General features: G+C 38.2%; 2 protein-coding genes across 3 annotated transcripts in view; both read left to right on the top strand.

Annotated features, from left to right (window-relative positions):
* The window catches only part of LOC139978022 (uncharacterized), a 134,241-nt gene that overhangs the window by 74,777 nt on the left and 39,239 nt on the right, over positions 1–20,225 (top strand). The window lies entirely within an intron of this gene.
* LOC139977379 (uncharacterized) overlaps positions 1–20,225 on the top strand; it is a 39,971-nt gene that overhangs the window by 8,181 nt on the left and 11,565 nt on the right. Inside the window, exons 4-6 of the mRNA XM_071986680.1 lie at positions 10,920–11,279; positions 13,060–13,323; positions 16,824–16,915. Of these exons, the coding sequence (XP_071842781.1) occupies positions 10,920–11,279; positions 13,060–13,323; positions 16,824–16,915 (716 nt within the window). The remainder of the gene's footprint in view (positions 1–10,919; positions 11,280–13,059; positions 13,324–16,823; positions 16,916–20,225) is intronic.

Raw genomic sequence — 20,225 nt, forward strand, 5'->3', positions numbered from 1 at the left:
ACGTCGAAATCAACATTGTAATATTCTTGATGACAATGATTCAACGGGGAGTTGTTATTATACTTTGACTTCTTGTACTCAGAGTAGCACATTATAACACACTCATTGTTCTAAACTACTTTCACTAACATGCGTCATATAGAAACATTCCTAAGAGTGACCACAACCCCATGCTTTCTAAGGGTAGGTTGGTAATTACAATAACAGGACATATGTGGTGGCTAAAGGGTGGTGTAAAGTACAATACTGTAGAATGAGTGCAATATGTTACAAGCATAAATTAAAACAGGTGTCAAGATAGAAAATGAATTAAAATACTGCATTTTTCAACTGATTTAATTGAGCCACTTAGATGATGTAGAAAAGATTCCGTATAAATCTGAACGACACGAGAACAGCCCCTGAAAGGACTAGTACATACTCTCAGCTTTTACGAAACCCTATCGTAAGTTACCATTAAAGAGGTCATGACACGAAAAATCCAACTAATCGAGAGTAACTTCCTCTGAATCTATGAGAAAATCTATGTTCAAAACTATCCTCATCACCTTGAAAACCTCAAGGACTAATTAGAAATCAACGTTTTAATATTCGCATCCGAAAATAGATATCTGAAAATGCGATTTCAAAACAAGACAATGATGACGTCATGTTAGGAACATAAGTGCCAAGTCCGAGTCACGTACCGGATGCGCGACGTTCATACCGTCACACATACACGCACATTTACACTGAGAGAACAACCACTGTTTTACGATATGTCGCTAGAAATTTCAAGTTTGTTTTACAGGCGCGTATCCAGGGGGGCGTTGGGGGCGCGCGCCCCCGGGTAAGGAAAAGAGGAGAGAAAAAAAGATAAGAAAAAAGGGAAAAAGAGGGAGAAAAAAGGGAAAAAGAGGGAAAAAGAGGTAAAAAAGAGAAAAGGAGGAGAGGAAGGAAGGGAAAAGAAAAAGAAGAAAGAGAGAAAAAGGAGAAAAGGAGGAAGTAGAAGATAAACGCCAAGACCTCGGGAAGAGAAAGAGGAACAGTCATAATTACAGCGCTGATCCCTATTATATACACAAGGTAGCCAGTGACAGATCGAATATTACAGAGGGGACGTGCGCCTCACCCTACCACTTACACCGACAACTCCATTTTTAGCTCATACCAGCATGCTGGTGTGAGCTATTGTTACAGTGCGGCGTTTATCACTCTATCACTCTATCCGTCAACTATCACTCTATCCGTCAACAATTGGTAAAACCGCTCCCACTAACACAGTATTCAATGGAATTTCATGAAACTTGGACACAAGGACCATTGGGTATAGGGCCATCAGAGATGGTCCGAAATTTGGGGTCAATGGTCACCTGTGGGCCGTAATGGGCCATTTTGTGGAAATACGCAAAATACTTCTTCTCCTACAGATTCCATGGTACAATGTTGAGGGTTTGTCACGATAGTACTATGGAAGTTTTACCTTCAGGGTGTTCATGAATTTGAGATCAAAGATCAACTAGGGGTCTTTTGTGGCCCGGGCCGCCGCCCTATATTTTCAAATTGCTCCTGTTCGTACAGTGTATGGCCAGTTATAATGAAACTTGGTCAGGGTTATGAGGGTTGTTCGAAAAATTGAGGTCAAATGTCATTTAGGGGGTCATCAGGGGTCATTCTTTGTAATATTTTCAAATATCTCAATCTCCTCAAGATTTTGATGGATCATATTCAAAGTTGAACTGATGATTGTTGGATTGTGTATGAATAAGATGATGCCTACTAATTTTTGGTCAAAAGTTAATTCATTACAATTAATCCCCATTGTTTAAAAAAATCTGAGCCTTCACCTTTTGCAAAGCTCCTTTAATTTGTCTCCCAGTCTCTGCAGTGTTTGTTTACATTTGTGGTTAAGCTCTGCAGAGGCTGTTAGTGGAATTAAAGCAGGACTGGGAGTTGTTATTAACTGTTGAACTGTAAGCATGAGAACCTTATAGCCAATCAGCACTTGCCGATTCTTAGAAGTCTTTGAGCCTGAGGTATGTAGGCAGCCAGCCAAAATTTTGGCAAGGAGTGCTTCAGTATGGAACGCGAAAAGGGCAACCATATTTCGTTGTCTAAACTAAGTTTGTTGCAGTCTAAACTTAAGTTGTTGCTGCTGTTTTACCACGTTGTTGCTCAAAGTCACGTTGTTATTTTAACTTCCGTTGTCTAAACATACGTCGTTGTCTAAACTTACGTTGTTGCTATCGGCGCTGTTCAAAATTGCTCAACCGCGTAATGTAAACCAGAATGCAAAATGCATTTAGGTTTCGATGACTTCAGTACACTAGAAAGGTGTTAGTATAAGCAGAACTAGCTGTTGCTATAGAAATGGCCTGAACCACCATTTTGATACATTAAATAAACACAGGTCAGTCTACTGTACGTGGCTATACACACCTGCACCAAAAACAATAGGGGTCTTGGAGGTCCAAGTCCATTTGAAGTCACCAAACGCAAACTTGTGGAAACCTTGTTTTATAAGCTACCGTATCTCCCACAGCCAGCCTATCAGATAACATGGGCGTTAGTACAACTCATACGAAATAGGAGGCTGCACGGTAAACAACTTTTAAAATGTTATAATGTTATACTTATAGGCCATGCATATACGCTGTGAATGTCGGAAATCAAGTACAACGTCGAGTGTCTAGACAAAGTACCAGCATAAAAATACTGCACTTTTAAACTGATTTCATTGAGCACCTCCAACAATGTGTAGAGATAATCTGGGAATGTCGGTAATCAAGTAAAACGAGTGTCGAGACAAAATGCCAGCATAAAATACTGTACTTAAAATTGAATTATTGAACCATTACATGATGTCTGGATATGTTGTGAATGTCGGCAATCAAGTAAAACGAATGACAGTAATATTACTAAAGACAAATGTTTCGTCCCGATCGAACACCAATTGCGTTTATTTAATGACCTATACTTTGACTAGTGTTTGTAGTTGAGAAGATGCGATCTTATCACTGCCCTTACTTTGTGAATGCTCTACACAATATATATATGGCGGATGCCATCCAGTGCCCTAGCTTCGCTGTTTTACAAGGGCGGCCGTCCGACCTTCATTTCGCCTGCCCTGCCCTGCCACTCTTTCCTCCTCTCCAACTCCGTATATAGTACCTCGATGCTTTGATTTGCAGCGATTTCACCAGCTACCCCAACTCTTCAAATATCCCCGCAAATGTAGTGTGCATATCTCGCTAAATTCTACGCAATTTGTATTAGGCCTGTTCAAACTCCGGAGTTTCAACTGCACATGCGCATATCCTGAAAATTTGTAGAGAAAAGATCATATTACCTTACCTACAACACATAGCCTTAGTCAAAACTCGAGTGTATATTGGATGATTTGTTTCTTGCATAACATGTTAGCGGGTTTTTTGGTCTAAAATTCTTAACAATGCTGAGCGAGGTTTGTGTATATTCCATTTACAACACAATCCCTTTCGCAAATCGAAACTCCGAACTGGATTGGTGTTACGAATGAACTTGCTTGGCGGGTTTAGTAAACTAGTTCTGTGGGTCATATTGCCTACGTACTTTAATACTGTGCCCCTCTTGTTACTCACGAAGCGCAGACTACATCCAACCATAGAGCAACTGATCCAACATTTACCCTGGATGCTTTTCAGTATTTGGAAACAACCAACTCCACGAAAATTATAGTATTTAAATAACATTTTTACGCAATGTCGAAACTTCAATGACTACTTTTGACGATGTATGACTGCAGTAGTTTATGCACACGAATTAGTGTTGCACCAGAATCATGACTTGAAGCACTTGGTCAAAGGGACCGCAAAACTTTACGCAAGTTTGCAACGAAGAAATAACTGTGGTATAAATGCACATTTTACATTATCAACTCTCAAAAGGGAGAGAACATAACATACCGTGAGATTTAAAGTCCTTTTCAGTATCAGACATGTTGTGGTAGCTTCCCGCAAAATTCATAGATTGTCTCAACTCATGACTTTCTGTGATAAAACAATTATTCAAATATGACATTAACAATATAAATGTAAATAACGTCCTCGGAGTTGTATCAACTATCATGTAAATATCGTTAACAACGTGATTTTGTTCGACAAATCAGGTTGTTAAGGATATTTACATGGCTGTTGCTACAAATCCGGCATGACATTAACGATTACCCCCCCTCCCCTTTTCGCGTTACATAGTTAAACCATCATACTTTGCGTTCATTGAGCACTGAAGATGCAAGCATGCTTGCAGACAATGGGTAAGGGACTATTAACCAAACAAATCTCGGGAAATTTGAGAAAACATCATTGGCTGTATTTAGCATGAAAATCTCTGTAATAGATATGTTGTTAGCACTGCACGGAAGCAACTTGCGGTTGATTGTTATAATTTTTTAAAAAGAAAGAATGATGTTCGTTCACAATGTGTTCACAACGGAACTTTAGATAGCAACGAAAGTGAAGAAATCAACGTGAGTTTAGACATCAACCGTAAGTTAACTTAGCAACAAAAGTTTTAGACATCAACGTGAGTTTAGACATCAACCGTAAGGTTTATAAATCAACGTGAGTTTAGACATTAAGGCGCGTATAGTCGTCAACGTGACTTTAGACATCAACGTAAGTTTAGACATCAACGAACAACAGCAACATGGTAAACTTGCAGCAACAACTTTAGTTTAGACAGCAACAAACTTAGTTTAGGCAACGAAACAAACTTAGTTTAGGCAACGAAATACGGTTGCCCTTTTCGCGTTCCATACTTCAGGTCTGCTCAGGTAGAGGGGAGAAAGTTTAATAGGGTAGGTCAGTGGTATTGTTTGAGAGAGTGGGTAAAACAGGATTTAATGGGGGGAAAATAGGAATTATAGCCAGTGGTGTGGCCAGTATTCTGCTAACGGAGGGGGGGGGGGGTATCCCTCATGGGCCCAAAATTGGTGGAATTTGAAAAATGGCCTGAAATTTGGTGGGCCATACATTTTTGTGGGCCCTACATTTTTAAGCTCGAAAAGGTATGAGCTTCTGCACCATTGGTGCTCTAGTTGACGTTTCCATTTTTCCTCTCTCACTAATGTATCTATATATATATATACTATATATGGTCTAGCATAACGCGTGTGTGTATGTATGGACGCCTTGAACAATTGTTCAATTGTGCAATGGAACCAACTGTGGCTGGTCTTGAACTCGACCGAGTCGTCGGGGAACATGACGCATTTCGGGAAGGGGCGACCGCCCCCCCCCCCCCCGAGCAAATTTTCTCTATGATATCGCTAGTAATTTAAAAATAGACAATGCTTAGATGCAACTTACAAGGCCTGGGAAGTGTCATTTCCAGCGATCTGGGAGGCATTTTCGGCCAAAATTTTCTTGTACGCTTCGCGCCAACCTATGGTGGCGCTTCGCTTAGATAGTTTGCCTACAGGCTTTGCCCTTCCGTTGGCAAATTACTCGTTACACGCCTGTTCGAATTTGTAAAGCAAAGAGCAGACATCACATAATATCTGTGAGCATGAAAATGCATGTTCAAAAATGAACAGCCTCAAAACTGTCTATGTGTGTAGTCAAAGGCGTAGGAGCCCAATTGGATTTGGGGGCTGTAACGACTTGCCCGACAAATATTACCAAAATTTTTCGCGCGCCAAGCGCACGTTCAACATGTTAATGTCAATATCATATAAGCAAGCATAGGTCATTACATCGCATGGCATCGTGTACCGTACGGTCCTTGAAAGTTGCGCAGTCATCCGCAGGATGCTAATGTAAACAACGAAATGTCCTATGTAGATGGAGAAAAAGCATACAGGTCCAATTATGTCAAAACTCTCTTTTACAGTAGTAATGGCGAATTAGTCTGCCAAGCTTAGAACATTTTAATTACCAAGGAGATAATTTTTAAACTATTCATTTATGCTCAGCATATTGCCCGAATTTTCAGGGGAACAAGTTTGGTTGGGGGGGGGGGGGCTGCAGCCCCCGCCTCCTACGCCTATGTGTGTAGTGTTCGGGTTCGAAATATCTGATATCGGAAATATCTGCTATTTTTCATTTCCTTCAACGAAGTTTTGTAATTGCCGTTATAAGAGGTTGTAATATTTGTACACCAATAAATTAACTGTGTCTGAATTTTCGAAAACTTCCTGATCAACATTCTTCATCATACTTCCCTCTACTCGTAGCAATTTTGACCTGTCTGTTAGGGGTTGAAGGAGGTTTTTCTATATTGGTTGTCCATAGATTGAATTTTGTGCAACATTATGTATATGTTTTGAAGTGATTTTCTTCACGAGAAATGTGAATTTTCAAATTCTGAACAAATAATGGGCTTAAAACATTGAAAAGTGGGGCTTACGGATATTGTGGGCCGTAACGTAGAATCACCTACAAAAGCAATGATCCACATGACATGCAATGTGGTCGAACATGATGTGTGACTTGTTACCATCTTCAAAAAGGTTATGGATGAAAAAAAAAATATTGGGAAATACTTGGTTCTCAGGCAAAAGTGTGCATCTGGTTGGTCATTTTCAAGCCCGAGAAGTGCCATTTCCGGTGATCTAGGGGGTATCAAAACCTGAAATTTTCTTGTACGCTCCGCGCCAACCGATGGTGGCGCTCCGCTTAGATAGTAATTCGCGCCCCCCGGGTTAGAAAATCCTGGATACGCCCTGTTTTACAACATGTTGTAAAAAATCCGAGAGAAATGCCGGTCCATGGTGTTGTTGTGGGCTGCACAAATGTCATTACCCATGCAATTAGCCTTTATCGATGGCCGAAGGACGAAAAAAACACGGCGATTATGACCAAGTTAGTGCACAACACCAGCGCCGATTCACTGGGCCTAGCCAGTGTACAGCTCCGTATGTAGCGAACACTTCACGGAAGCATACTACGATCCCTCCTTTTTTATGAAATAAAACAAATGGGCTTTTACGGGTCGACATAAGCGAGTCGTTCTTCTGTTAAGTATTCCACATTAAAACTCCGAAGACTAGATTGGAGAACAGAAAACCTCCAATTGGGCAAGTGGCGATCCTTGTACATGTATATGAATACATAGCCAACACAACGTACATGTGGGTTGTAAGTCACCGTAACACAACGCACAATACGGTTTAGGGAGTTCCGCGAATTCCAACAACACATGCACAAAATGGACTGGATTTTGTTTTTAAATGCTTCGTTAATAATTTCTTACCACGTTGTATGTGCCTTGCAATAGTTCCGAACGGGTTTGTTGTTCGGTATGTTGTGGAGCTTCAATTTCGGCTCGTTTAACAGGCTCGAACTGATACGGTTCTAACACCTCAGGTCCACCATCAACGTTCGGTTCAATATTGACATGATCATCGCCTTCAATCTCTGCTTCGAATATGAGAAAAGGCACTCTAAATATAGCCCAAGTTCACTGCCTGGTGAAGAACCACTATCACTTTGAACTTCGGTTGCCGCATTTGGCTCTAACTCTGACTTTCCACGGGAAATTTCGATCTGATTTCGCGCCGACTTGTTATCGATTGTTTTGTGTATTTATGTACACTTGTCGTACTGTAAGTATGATATGTGCTCGGAGGAATCAGCGAGAGCAAAATCGTGTTCACAACATGACGTCACATGACGTCATGAGATTAGGAAAATTTTCAGCCGAACGAACTTTTCAAGCCCGACGAGGGTAAATTAAATCTCAATTTTCGAAGGGAAAAATGACATTTTTAACTGGCAGAATGGTTGATATATGTTCTAGAGAGCATGCTTAGATGGATCACAAAAAGACAGGACTTTGACATTTTCGTGTCATGGCCACTTTAACAATGCAATTTTATTAAAATGGTTAATTCAAAGTTGAACGAATTTCCCGTTACCCCAACCACTATATCAAGTCGGCCCATCCCCGGCCAGCTCCGACCCATTCCCCATTAAAGTATGTAAGTAACTTGTAACGCCACGTTTATAAAAACCTCAAGCTTCAATGGCTACTTTTGGCGATGCATGAAGCAGTTAACAGCCGAACGTCGCACTAAAGAAACTAAAGCACATGATCAATGGAACCGCGAAATAGTTACACAACCTGGCAATGAAGAAAGTTCTTGTGGTGTGCATGCAGAGTTTACTTTAAATGGCGACTCTCAAAGCAGAAGGAACTAAGCTGAAAATTCCGTTTTAGTATATTAGCGTAGGCATATTTCGCATTTACTTAAGTGTTGTCCAGTGTTGTAGCGGAAGGACGTCTGAAACACTAAATTGCCGTATGTATGCACAATACCTGAAGGCACTGGTATACACAGTGCTTTCGCAAGCTCTACCAAATAGACCTGTAAATATTACGAAAACCTTAAGACACATCGGCCTATCCCAAAATATGTTGGACAAAAGTAAACATTATTTGTGCCTATTTCTTTCTGAGAAAGGCCGCCTATGCCTTGAAAGCAAAGCCAAACGCTGCAAGCCCTGTTTTAGGCAATTCAAACAACTGGATGCATCGTGAACGCTTAGCTCGAGTCGGAAAACTTTGATAAGTATTTTGAATTTTATTCAACAAATTTAATTACATGGATTTGTTTTTCTGTTTCTAGGCCTCCCATTTCCAATCACCCCCCCCCCCCCTCAATCCTATAACAAGGTAGTACTTACCAATACTTTTCCAATTTTGATGCTAATTGGAGTACAAATTATAAATTTAATTATAAGTCTAACTTACATGAATATTAATAGTAGGCTACACGATGTCCCCCGTTACTGCCTCTGCCTCATTTCGCCAGAGACCCATACCCAACCGCAAACGATCAACTATGCCCACGCCAGCTATGATTTATAGCGCAAATTAAACAAATTGATTTTAGATGCACAAATTGAACCCTGACTTATGTAGGCTAATACAATTGCAAGAACACCTTACGATACTACTCGCAGTGTGAGTATAATTATTGCTATTATAAAACAGCAGCTGGTTGTAATTTTTAAATATTTGATAACATTTGCACACCTGATAAGTCCATTCCATAGTTAAAGGAGAAATAAACCCTGAGGATTTGCAGTGATCTTATTGCGGAGATTAGTATTCTTACCCTGTTTGTAAAATAAGTAGTCAAAACTACCTTTCCCGAATTTTCTACTTAATTTTTCACACCTACTGTGTAGGCGGCCATTGTGTTAATTTCAATAACGAGGCGGCAAGCCACATCGCTTAAACAATTACCCTCTCTGCATATGAATTGTACACTTGCTCTATAGGATAGAGAAGGGAAGGGAAAACGAAATTATGTTATACATGACGGGAAAAGGTTTCCAGAGTAAAGAGAACTGGGGGAAAAGTGGCTGAACAACATCGGTACGGGGAACACAGTCAACAAGTTACTTTCGGTAAACAGAGTTGCAAAACTACTGGTTGTTAACACAACTGTTGGGATGAGAAGATCGCAACAACGGCAATATACAGTAAGTACTGTATCGTTGAGATACATTAACCGCAACTTTGAACTGAAAATCTAACAACAAGATGATTTGTTTTAAAATCTCGAAACGTAGGGAAACTTTTGGCAGCAGTGAAGAGATTTTTCAAATTTAATATTCATTGGTTCTTTTCCCAGCTCTGAATAGAATTACTGTAAAGCTAAAAAAATATAACTTCCATTTTCCACACTTTGAAATATATAATCATTAATTAACCTCTTTCGTCTTCTATGCTATACACTCAAACCTAAGCGGTCAATACCCTTGCTTTCGCAATGTATACGTCATAGAGTCATACATGTTTCGTTGCTGTCCATCTGAAACTTGTCACAATATCATTTCTTACGTTGGCAACTTTAATGTTAACAAAGTGGTCAGTATAAACTACTGTAGATTTGCATCGACTGTATAAACTTTAAACACGGGATTATATCATGAAACGATTGTTTTAGTTTTAAGTGACCTTGTCAAGGAATTTACGCGATCTTGTACGGTGAAAACTTACAAGAGAAACCGCAAACATTTGTGCGAATTCCGTACAAAATTAAATTTTGCGCTCGAATATTGTACGATTTGTAAAATGACGTATAATCGTAGAAAGTCACACAACATCGTAGAATGATTCTCCGATATTCTACGGCATTTAAAACCTTGCAAAAATATGACCAGCATCGCCAAACCACTGCTTCAGAGAACGAATAACAAATGTAAAGATTGAAATCAAACTTTGTTAACCCATCCCATTATCTGACATTGAAAAATTAGCTGTGAACACTAAATTATAGCAAATAATAAATGTTCTTCTTCCTATTTAACATGACATTTTTATCAAATTGATTGTTAGGATGATTGCCATTAGGATGTTTAAGTAAATTTTCTAGGCGACCATGCGCAGAGTACCCCACCCCTCCCCGGTATGATCATGCCCTCCAGTGCCACAAGCCAGTTACCGCCTCTCACACAATAATTCACAGGGGAAAAGAAGTGGATGGATATCATCTCTTTAATTAGGTTCAAAGAACACAAAACGACGGCCAATGAATTTTTATGCTGAACATGAACAAACCGGTTGATGCAATGCAAACGTATTTAATTTTGTAGACCCTGGGCTAAACTACAAACAATATAAATTTAAGTACCTTTATCAGTATCACAATGTGCGATGACCTAGTAAATTCATCAACATTCTCCTGATGGAATTCACACTGTGTGTAGTGATTAGATGTGTTGCTTCTGGTATTACTGGTATTTTGGTATATACTGGTATAATCGGCAGACCAATCTATCATCCCTTAAATACTTTCATCATATTGTGTCGTATTCATTACAATGCTCATTTTCATTAAATTTTGATTCAATCAATTGTATGATGAAATATCCAAAGTTTATGGTGACCACAGATATGACAAAAAAGTACATGATTCGATTACTTTTTAATTGTTCTCTCTCACACAGCAATGCCCATTTCAGTTTCGATATCCTGTGAAATATATTTCTCACCTGACTGCAACTCAACATCTTCACCTACATCATATCGTTTTATTTGTACCTGCAACGCCACGGGGGCATATCCTGGCAACCTGCAGCTTGAGTGGTCATATGGTGCATATCCTAGCAACATGCTGCTTATGTGGTCTGTTTATGCTACTGATCGCGAATCGATTTCTCATGAGAGCAATGCAGAGAGAGCTGGAACATTTGATTACACCTCAAGTGCCATAATAGTCCCCACAGAAGATCAAGGCTCTGTGACCTGTACATTGAATGGGTATAGCGAAAATTGGGAAGGAGTAAGGCATGCTGATTACGATTTTAGTGAGTTCTTGTAGTTTTGTTTACTCCATAATGGGTAGTTACAGTGTACTGCTTCCATTCAACAAAGTTGAAGCAAGTGCTTCCATCACCATCTTTGTGCATGTACATATACGTTTGGTCCAACAGTATGGAGAAAACCAAATATCGCTAGTAAAGATACTACCCTGTATATCGATTTTTTTTCAAGGAAAAAATTGTGGACGCGGTATATTCTACTCCCGACACTTGCGGGAATTGGTCTGAAATCAGGACAAGAATCTGGGAATTCCAATATCTCTTTCTTTTTCACTTTTTGGTTACGATACCGGAGGCTGAGTAACATTTTGCAATCGTGGTTGTGGGCGCGCGCGTGTGTGTGACGGCCACCTTGTTAGCACGATATCTCAAGAAGCACAAGTTTAGTCAATGTTATGCTTATTAGGTAGATATGTAGATATGTAGATTGGCAATTTGTTTTGAGATTTATACCAAATGAATTGTAAGTTGTCAAAATATTTCACAGTGCATTTAAAAAATAACGTGTAGAGACAAGTTGGACGCGATATGGATGTAAACGAGTGTCAGAACCGACAGGATAGTACTGTATGTTTGCACCGTGCCTCAATGGATGTTCCTGATGCTACAATGACACTGTATTACACATATAGCAGTAAACAGTAGCCTACATATTTCTTTATATTCATTACATCAATTTTCTGGTCCTTTTTTGGTTGATAAATAATGCTTAAGAAATAAAGTAATCTGATGAAATCTGGGTTAAACAAATGTGTACTTCTCCATCATACAGCCTTACAGCTTTGTATGCAGCATTTTACACAGATCTGACAGCTTCTAACACACTTTTCTCTTTACTATGGCATGTTGATGGAAAGTACTGGCTACGGTAAACATGTTGTTACAGTCATGATCGTGCGTTGTACTGTTAACAATATGTAGTTAATTATGCTTTGAAGATAACAGTAACAGCTTTGTTAGTCTTTTCACCAATTGTAAAACTACACTTGAGGCTGGTGTTTAAGTTTTACAGTGGCCTCTTAGTACCAGCATATTGCTAATGAATCCAGACATGGGAAATATATGGAGTCATATTAGCAACTGTGCAAAATTGTGAGGGAGACTGCGGATTGAAAAGTCGGTAATGACTGTAACGCCGATTACAAAGTCGGTAATTACTATTAAGGTTAGATGCGTCTAACACGGCATCACTAAATAGGAATATTTCATACTGTAGGTTTGATCATGCAATGGAAAAGGAAAGCTGCCACGAAAGAAAAAAAACGGGCAGATTTTGGCTTTAAAGTTTACTTTACTTTTAAAATGGCAACAGTAAAATGTTTGACATAAGATGGACTCTTTCTTCCAAGAAAAGAATTCCAATTAGCTATTAACCTACATACAGTCTGTGCAGCCTCAAAGTAAAAACATCCATAGAACTTTAAATATTGATAAATTCCCCACAGGTTTATTTAATGGCAAAAACCATGCAGTCAATAATCAGAAGAGAAATTAAAAAATAACAAGATTCTCATGTTTATAAAAAATATTTTTGAAGAAAAGTTTAAATGTCGGCAAACTTAATAGAAATATTAGGCATTGTAATAATATGAAATGAATGTTTGATAATTATGAAGTACTTAACACCTGTTTATACACTATTTACCCATATTAACATGAGTTTTCCAAATAAAAATAATAAATAAAAACTATCATATCGCTTTTGTTTTTCACTCTTCATCTTTCAACAAAAAGATAACCTCCCTTTGTTTTGGTTTTATGACAGATCCGCCGATCTGTGAACTGAAGAGTATCTGCAACGAAACAAACACTGGTGTCCAACTAATATGTGCTTGCACTGATGCACATCCAGCTGAGGGATTGGCATACAGCTTTTTTAATGATGGTGAACTCTTGTCAAGGAGAGACATCAACTACTTTGAGACAGCAATCGAGATGGGTCAGGAATATACATTCGGGTGCAGAGGATGCAATGATGTTAACTATGGTAGTGCATCATATGTCACAGAAGCTGTGAAATGTCCAAAAAGTGAGTATGCATGTACCTTATTTTAATCATCAACAAGGTAAACATTGTTAGTGTTTAAGCTCCGAAATTGTTATTTCATTAGATATTAAAATCGGTGACGATTGAAACAAGGTAGGGCAACCAGCCTAATCCAATATGTGACCCTATTCTTGTGGCTATGCATTAAACAAGAAGGCAAATTACATACCATATGTTTGGAATGAATTACCAGGATTTGCATGAAGGTTATCCTTTAATTTGGGAAATCTATCAGAGTCAACGCAAAATTGATTATTTGGTTCTTCAAAAAGAATGTCTCATATATTAAGGATTTAGACTCAGACAACGAGGACTCAGACGCAGAAATGACAATGTGGGAAAATATTATCACTTAAAAACAGTCTTGCTACAAGTCAAAATAATAAATGGTGGCAGGAAGACATGTATAAGTCACACATTATGTCGTCCCTCTTAGGAATAGGAACTTACCAGATTAAGTTCGAATATATTAGTACAATTATACTATTACACACAAGGTACAGTGGCCTGCTGTCAACATGTGGACTCAAAACAATTTAATAAAGCTTTGAATAAAGCTTATTATTGTTACAAAATGTACACAATTTTATCGTTTTGTCCAGTGATAATTCTGTGGCAGACAATGTGGCACGGAAATGAAGAGAAAGTAAAATATATTTTGCACTGAACTTGAAAAAAACACGCATGTAAATAGATATCTTGTAAACGTTAGTTTGGTTTTCTATATGAAGTAGAGCGAAATTGTTCAACGACAACAATATCCAGAAAAAGATTGGCAAAGAGCTCTGGGGCAGATGGCTAGCATGGTGGATATAGTCTTATTATGCAGACTCAGAATGAGACAATTAAACTTTCATTTACAGAGTGTAATTGACCAAAATAAGCCAGAAAAACAGGTACGGTCCTCTCGAACAGACGAAATGTATTCCCATATCCAGTGGTGGTCTACAACAAAGCATTGGTTAGAACTTCCGAAGATGTCGATAACCACGTACGAACCGCTAACAGGACAGCATGGGTTGTGGTCCTCAGTAGAAAAAATTTACTACATCAATATGTTTGAAATGTTGGCTGTCAGAAGAGTATTGGAGACCTTCCTACCATAAGTGAAGAACTCCAAGATGACGGTCTTCACCGACAATACCACGGTGTCGATGTTATGCCAATTGAATTAGCAGGCAAGGAAAACGTAGTGGCAGGCGCCCTGTCAAGAGGGACCTTAATTCCCAAGGGACATGTGAGAGACTCTTCGAAATTCTAAGAAGACCACCAACAGATGTGTTTGCTACCCCCGGAACGCCAAACTACAAGTGTTCTGGACCATCCGATTTCATCCGAGGGCTTACGAAATACGCGCCCTGTCGTTCCCATGGGATAAATTAGAGGCATCCACCTTCTAGCTACTGTGCCTGATCAATAATATGATATCGGAAACCAGACATTCCTCGGGACGGATGATCATAATAGCACCATTTAATCCTCACAGGCCGTGGATGAGGACGCTACTACAGTTATTAATGGATGATCCTGTGACACTCCCCATCTACTACAGATGAAAGTAGCACTCATACACCCGGACATCAAAGGTTTGAGATAAGTTGCCTAGAAGCTGTAAGGACTTCCTTCTGTCAGGATGGCTTTTGTAGGAGTTTGCCTCCATGACGGAAAATTTAAGGAGGAGATCGACAATGGCAACATATGATTCGCAGCTGCAAAGGTTCGGGGAGTGGTGACAAAGCAGACAAATATTTCCTTCCGAGGGCACTGTAATGGAGGTATGTAGTTTCCTACAGACGCTCTTTGATGACGGAAGAAGAAGCCACCATAAAGAATTATAGATCAACAATTTCGATGGTTCACAAAGGGTTTGGCAATAATAGATACATAGCCCTAACTATTCAGGGAAATAGCCAACAAAATACCGAGGGTCAGAAGGTTAGCACTGTCGTGGGGTTTGTCAGCAGTGCTGCGAGCATTAATGAAACAACCGTACGGACCGATGTGCTCAGCGTCTGTGGTGGCATTGACACAGAAAACCTTGTTCCTCATTACAACATCATCAGGTAGAAGGAGGAGTTGCCTAGATGCGCTGTCCGCTAAGGACAACCATATCATATTCGAACACCATGGATTGAAAATGGTTCCAGGTCCGGCTTTTATAGCTATAAACCTGGTATTGATATTCATTTGGGGAGATATATTTATCTCCTGAAATTAAGACGATGTCATCTAGATACGAGGATAAACTTTGGTGAGGGTAATGTAATGATATTTGAAGAAAACAAGGAGTCTCCGAGTAACGAAAAAAACTTGTTCACATTGTCACGGGCACCATTATCGGGAGCATCAAACATACGTTGTCGATTTAGCTGACTGAGGATTTATTATAAATTCCAAATGTGTAAGTTTGTTAGCATTTCTGTTTAATGTTACCTCTTTCTTCATTTAGTCTTCCTCTTCTTTTCTATGATGAACTTTCTAGGTAAAAAGCAAATCTGAAGCAAAAACATTAGTAGTTTTCACTACGTAACTTGTATATTTTGTAAAAGTGTGCTACTCGTACAGTATATTGATATTTATTAAATTAGTTGCAAAGACATTTGTTGTAGTTGTCATGCCACCACTTGTAAAAATTACCACTTAATTAGTACTGGTTACGTATTTTGTAAACTGTTCACCAGAAAATCACAAAATGTTTGTTACAGTAGTTCCTATGATTTCAATACTATTTCTAGAAATATAGAATGTGGTCAAAACTACATGATCAAGTATCCCAGGGAATAGACAAATGCTCAACAAACATAAAGACTACAAAATTGGTTACCATTTCTGTGTTTTTCAACATATTTTAAGGCAAGAATTTTTGCAAAGAATATGTTACATTGAAGTTGAAAAGTAAATTAATTAGGGTTTTGGGCTCATAAAAGCCGTCAACAAACTGATAAGAACAATGTTGTTTTTCCCTCTGATGAGAAAAATATAATCAGTGTTTGGATTTGAACTATATAATAGCTGTAACATCACATTTAATACTTTGTTTTGTGGTGTTTGGTTGAAATCGTTTCATTTCAATGAACTATTGAATTCATTCTATTTTATGTTAACCACTGTAACCAATGTAAACAAACTCCTGCCGGACCTTAAGTGTTTTATTAAAATTAATTTTCTAGAAAGTTACCATCCCTTTATATCATTTTACTAGTATTGATTTAAAATGTACCAGAATATTTCCAGCTAACTAATAATGTGATTAATATAAATGTGAAAACATTTCTGGCAGACATCATGTAGGAAACAAACTGTATATTAGCTACATGCTACCTATTACCTTCATGTGGTGACAAAATGAAGGAGGTTGTCTTCAACCACAAAAGAGTTGCAACCGAAATATTATGGAATTTCCAAGTTACTCTAGAACTATAAAGTGAAATAGAAATAGTTGTCTTTAGCAGTATACATCTTTCTTTTCTTGTTTATTGCAGATAGTGGTTTTCTTGTATGGGCCATTGTCGTCATTATCGTGGTTGTGGTGTGTGTTGTAGTGCCGGTATCATTGTGTGTGTTTGCACCAAAGGTAAGTTTGTCTTTCTCATTTCAAAAGTTTTCATGCACACATGAATCTGTGACATGCCGAAGCGCAAGTTTGACTATGTGTAATATTTAATTGAATTTTGCTCATCCCTCTTAGTTGTACATTTTATCCTTGTATTTGTGCCTTTATTATAAACATGCACTATTAACAATAAATTGCATATCATAAGCAACGTATTGAACACTTTTTATTCCAGTTACAACATGCATTGAGAAAAAAAATTATTGGATAATATAAACGGTATTTAAAAAATATACCCTAACATAAGTAAGTGGCTCGTTATTTTTTAGACAGCATATAATCCTTATGAAGTGTGAATCATCCTCTTTGGTAACTAAGAGAAACTGTACAAAAATTACACCTAATTGGAGCACGACATTACATTTATAATACAGAAGCTCATTAATAGAATAAATACATTAAGCGCATTTGATGCAACAGTATAAATGAAGACTAAAATTGAATCTGACCAATCACTGGATCCATCAAAGCAGTGCTAAAATCTCGCTGTTGGTTACAGATGTTAAGAGTTAGTTTGAAGTCAGAAAAAGGTCAATTTCTGGAATCTGATAAAAGCAAGATGAACTCGCTAAAGGTTTACTGTAGATAATGTATAGTGCATGAAGCTGCCCCATTCCTTAGAAACAGGATCTAAACGTCTACACTAACGAAATCTTGTTTGCAGGGTAAATACTTGCAAACTGCAGCAAAGAATCACAAGGCCATTAGCTTAAAGTATTAATCTACAATTTCTCACTTGGAAGAAAAGAGGTTTTTATATGATTGGTAGCATGCATATTTCAATCCCCTAGACATTGCATTGTAAATATTTTAAGTCATCCATTATTTGACATTGCTGTTGGGAATTTGACTACCATTTGTGTTACAAATATATTTAAATATTACATTCAAAGACCCTTTTTTATAAGCGAGATTCATTTTACCATATTTATTTGCGATTCATATGCTCTGCTATTTTCGGGATTGTGATTTGCTAGTATGCATTGTGCATTGACATTCTAAGCTTCACAATGGCAATCTCTTTAGTGACTAATGGTAACAAATAATCCACTTAATTTTTTTGGATAAATTTCGAACAGGTAAAGTGTTTGTATTGTTCAAAGGTCATCAATATTTTCTCCAAATTTTAGTATGGTAAAATTCTGTACAACCTAATTTGGGAGCAATGCCGTTGAAGTTTTATGCATTGTGCACTTTCCAACCTGTGTTTTCACGTTTAAATCATACTAAGAGCGCTACAATTGAAATGAATATTTCAATTGGAAAACCATCTGTTATGATGTGGGTGAGTGTTGCCTTTCATTTAAGGCTTATCTTTGGGGCACAGTCTCAAGGAAGCTGTGTATTTTGTACACGTCTGCTTCTGAAGCTCCAATGTCTCCCTTAGACCGTAATTGAAAGTTCTATCATCGGATGAACAAGACCACTTTGATGCAAAGATATAACCGATACAGTGTACAACTGATTTGACACATGTCATCTTTAGTCTATGGAGTTAAAAATGTGTGGATGGTTGACTTTACTTTTCTGCCTATGTATACTGAGTTTACAGTACGTGTGTCACATTTGAGATATTTATACCCCTGATGTTTTGTAATTTATGTGGTGTACGCTTGTGCTAGGCTGATAATCGATACCTTATATTTGAATATATAACGCAACATACCATGAAGATGATCGTAAATGTACCGCATCAGTAAAATTCGTGAATTTTGCCGATTCTCAGCTATGATTGAATTTTCCATGTTCATGCATATCTTACAATGTTTACACTGAAAAGACATATAACAAACGATAAGGAAATGGTGGAAGGAGTTCGAAGCCGTAGCTTTTACAAGAAGTCCAACGTAACATAATTCATTACAAAGTAAATGTAAATACAAGGGAAAATAGAAGGATAAGAAGAGGATCTGCTCCACCCCACCTATCCTATTGACCCACCCGATAATGTGAGCAGTACTGTAGATTGCTTCGACAGTCTTCTTTTTGCTCTGCATCGAACAAGGCATTCATTCCTGTCCGCATCTTGTGCATCCTGAGTTGTTTATAATTTTTTTTTGGGGGGGGGGGAGCTACTTGTCTTGGAGTGATGGTCAAGTCTATTATCGGAATACCTGCATCTTTTAAAGCATTTGTTGGTAGCAGTATTTAGTGATATTTGCACAATTATAACAGGCTATTGGGGTGAAACATCTTCCATAAACATATAAACCTTTCAAGGTAACATATTTCGTTTAAAACAATGAAAACAGGAAACTTCTTTAAGTACCGTTACTGTAGCAGTTCATTAGAATTATTGACTATATTTCTCATACATGGCAACTGTGGTTCACTGGAGGCAGAATTTACTGAATTTGCAAGATCCTCCATAGATACTGTATACTGTAAGAAGAGTGAATTAACCACTTGAAATAAAAATATTGAAAATTAAAATTTGACCTACTGGATTGATAATTGTATATTTTAAAGCTTGAACTCACATTTTGAGGAAATTGAGCCACAAATATTTTGTTTGAGTGCCTCCAGACAATGTGGGGAGGGAGGGGGAGGAGGATAGAGTTCGGATGATGAGGAGGAGAGGTGATGATGGGAAGGGAGGAGGGAATCAATTAGACACCGCTTTTGCCATCATTTAGCTTGATATATCATGTACCCTTAGCAGTACCTATCCTATCCAATACAAATAGATCCTCGGCGGTTGGATGGTATCTTGCCTCCCTTTACAACTCTGCTCACTGCAAAGTCAAGCTAAAGGAACTCTGAAGATGGATCACTTCAGTTGACCTCGAGGAAAACCTTGACAATATCCTGCCACATATGTCTTTGAGACTTTATGCTTAACAAATTAAAGAAGGAATACCATGGAACATTGTTCTGTAGTATTCACTACACACCAAAATCATTAGAGCAAAACATTTCATAATTTCCTCCTAAAATTGACACATTTTGTCGCTTCAAAATGAAATATTATTTCATTTCATACACAAAGGGCAACGAAGGTAAATCCAAGTTTTCAGCACCTTTTTGCTCACACACAATTTTGTAACAGACCATTGAAGTTTAGTGCACAGTGGGAAGTTAATTAAGGTTTAGTTGGTGCAGCAGTTTCTGTTGAAAACCACAAGATAAGGAAGTCATAAGGAAGTACTTGTTCTGTCCATTTATTACTGCATAACACTTCACAACACTCTTCTCAAAGTACATGGTGACAGCTCATAAGAAAATCGAATGTCAAAGGTTTCCAAAATGAAAACCGGGAGACAAGTTTGAG

The sequence above is a fragment of the Apostichopus japonicus genome, chromosome 12 (genome assembly GCF_037975245.1).
Source record: "Apostichopus japonicus isolate 1M-3 chromosome 12, ASM3797524v1, whole genome shotgun sequence".
NCBI lineage: Eukaryota > Metazoa > Echinodermata > Holothuroidea > Aspidochirotida > Stichopodidae > Apostichopus > Apostichopus japonicus.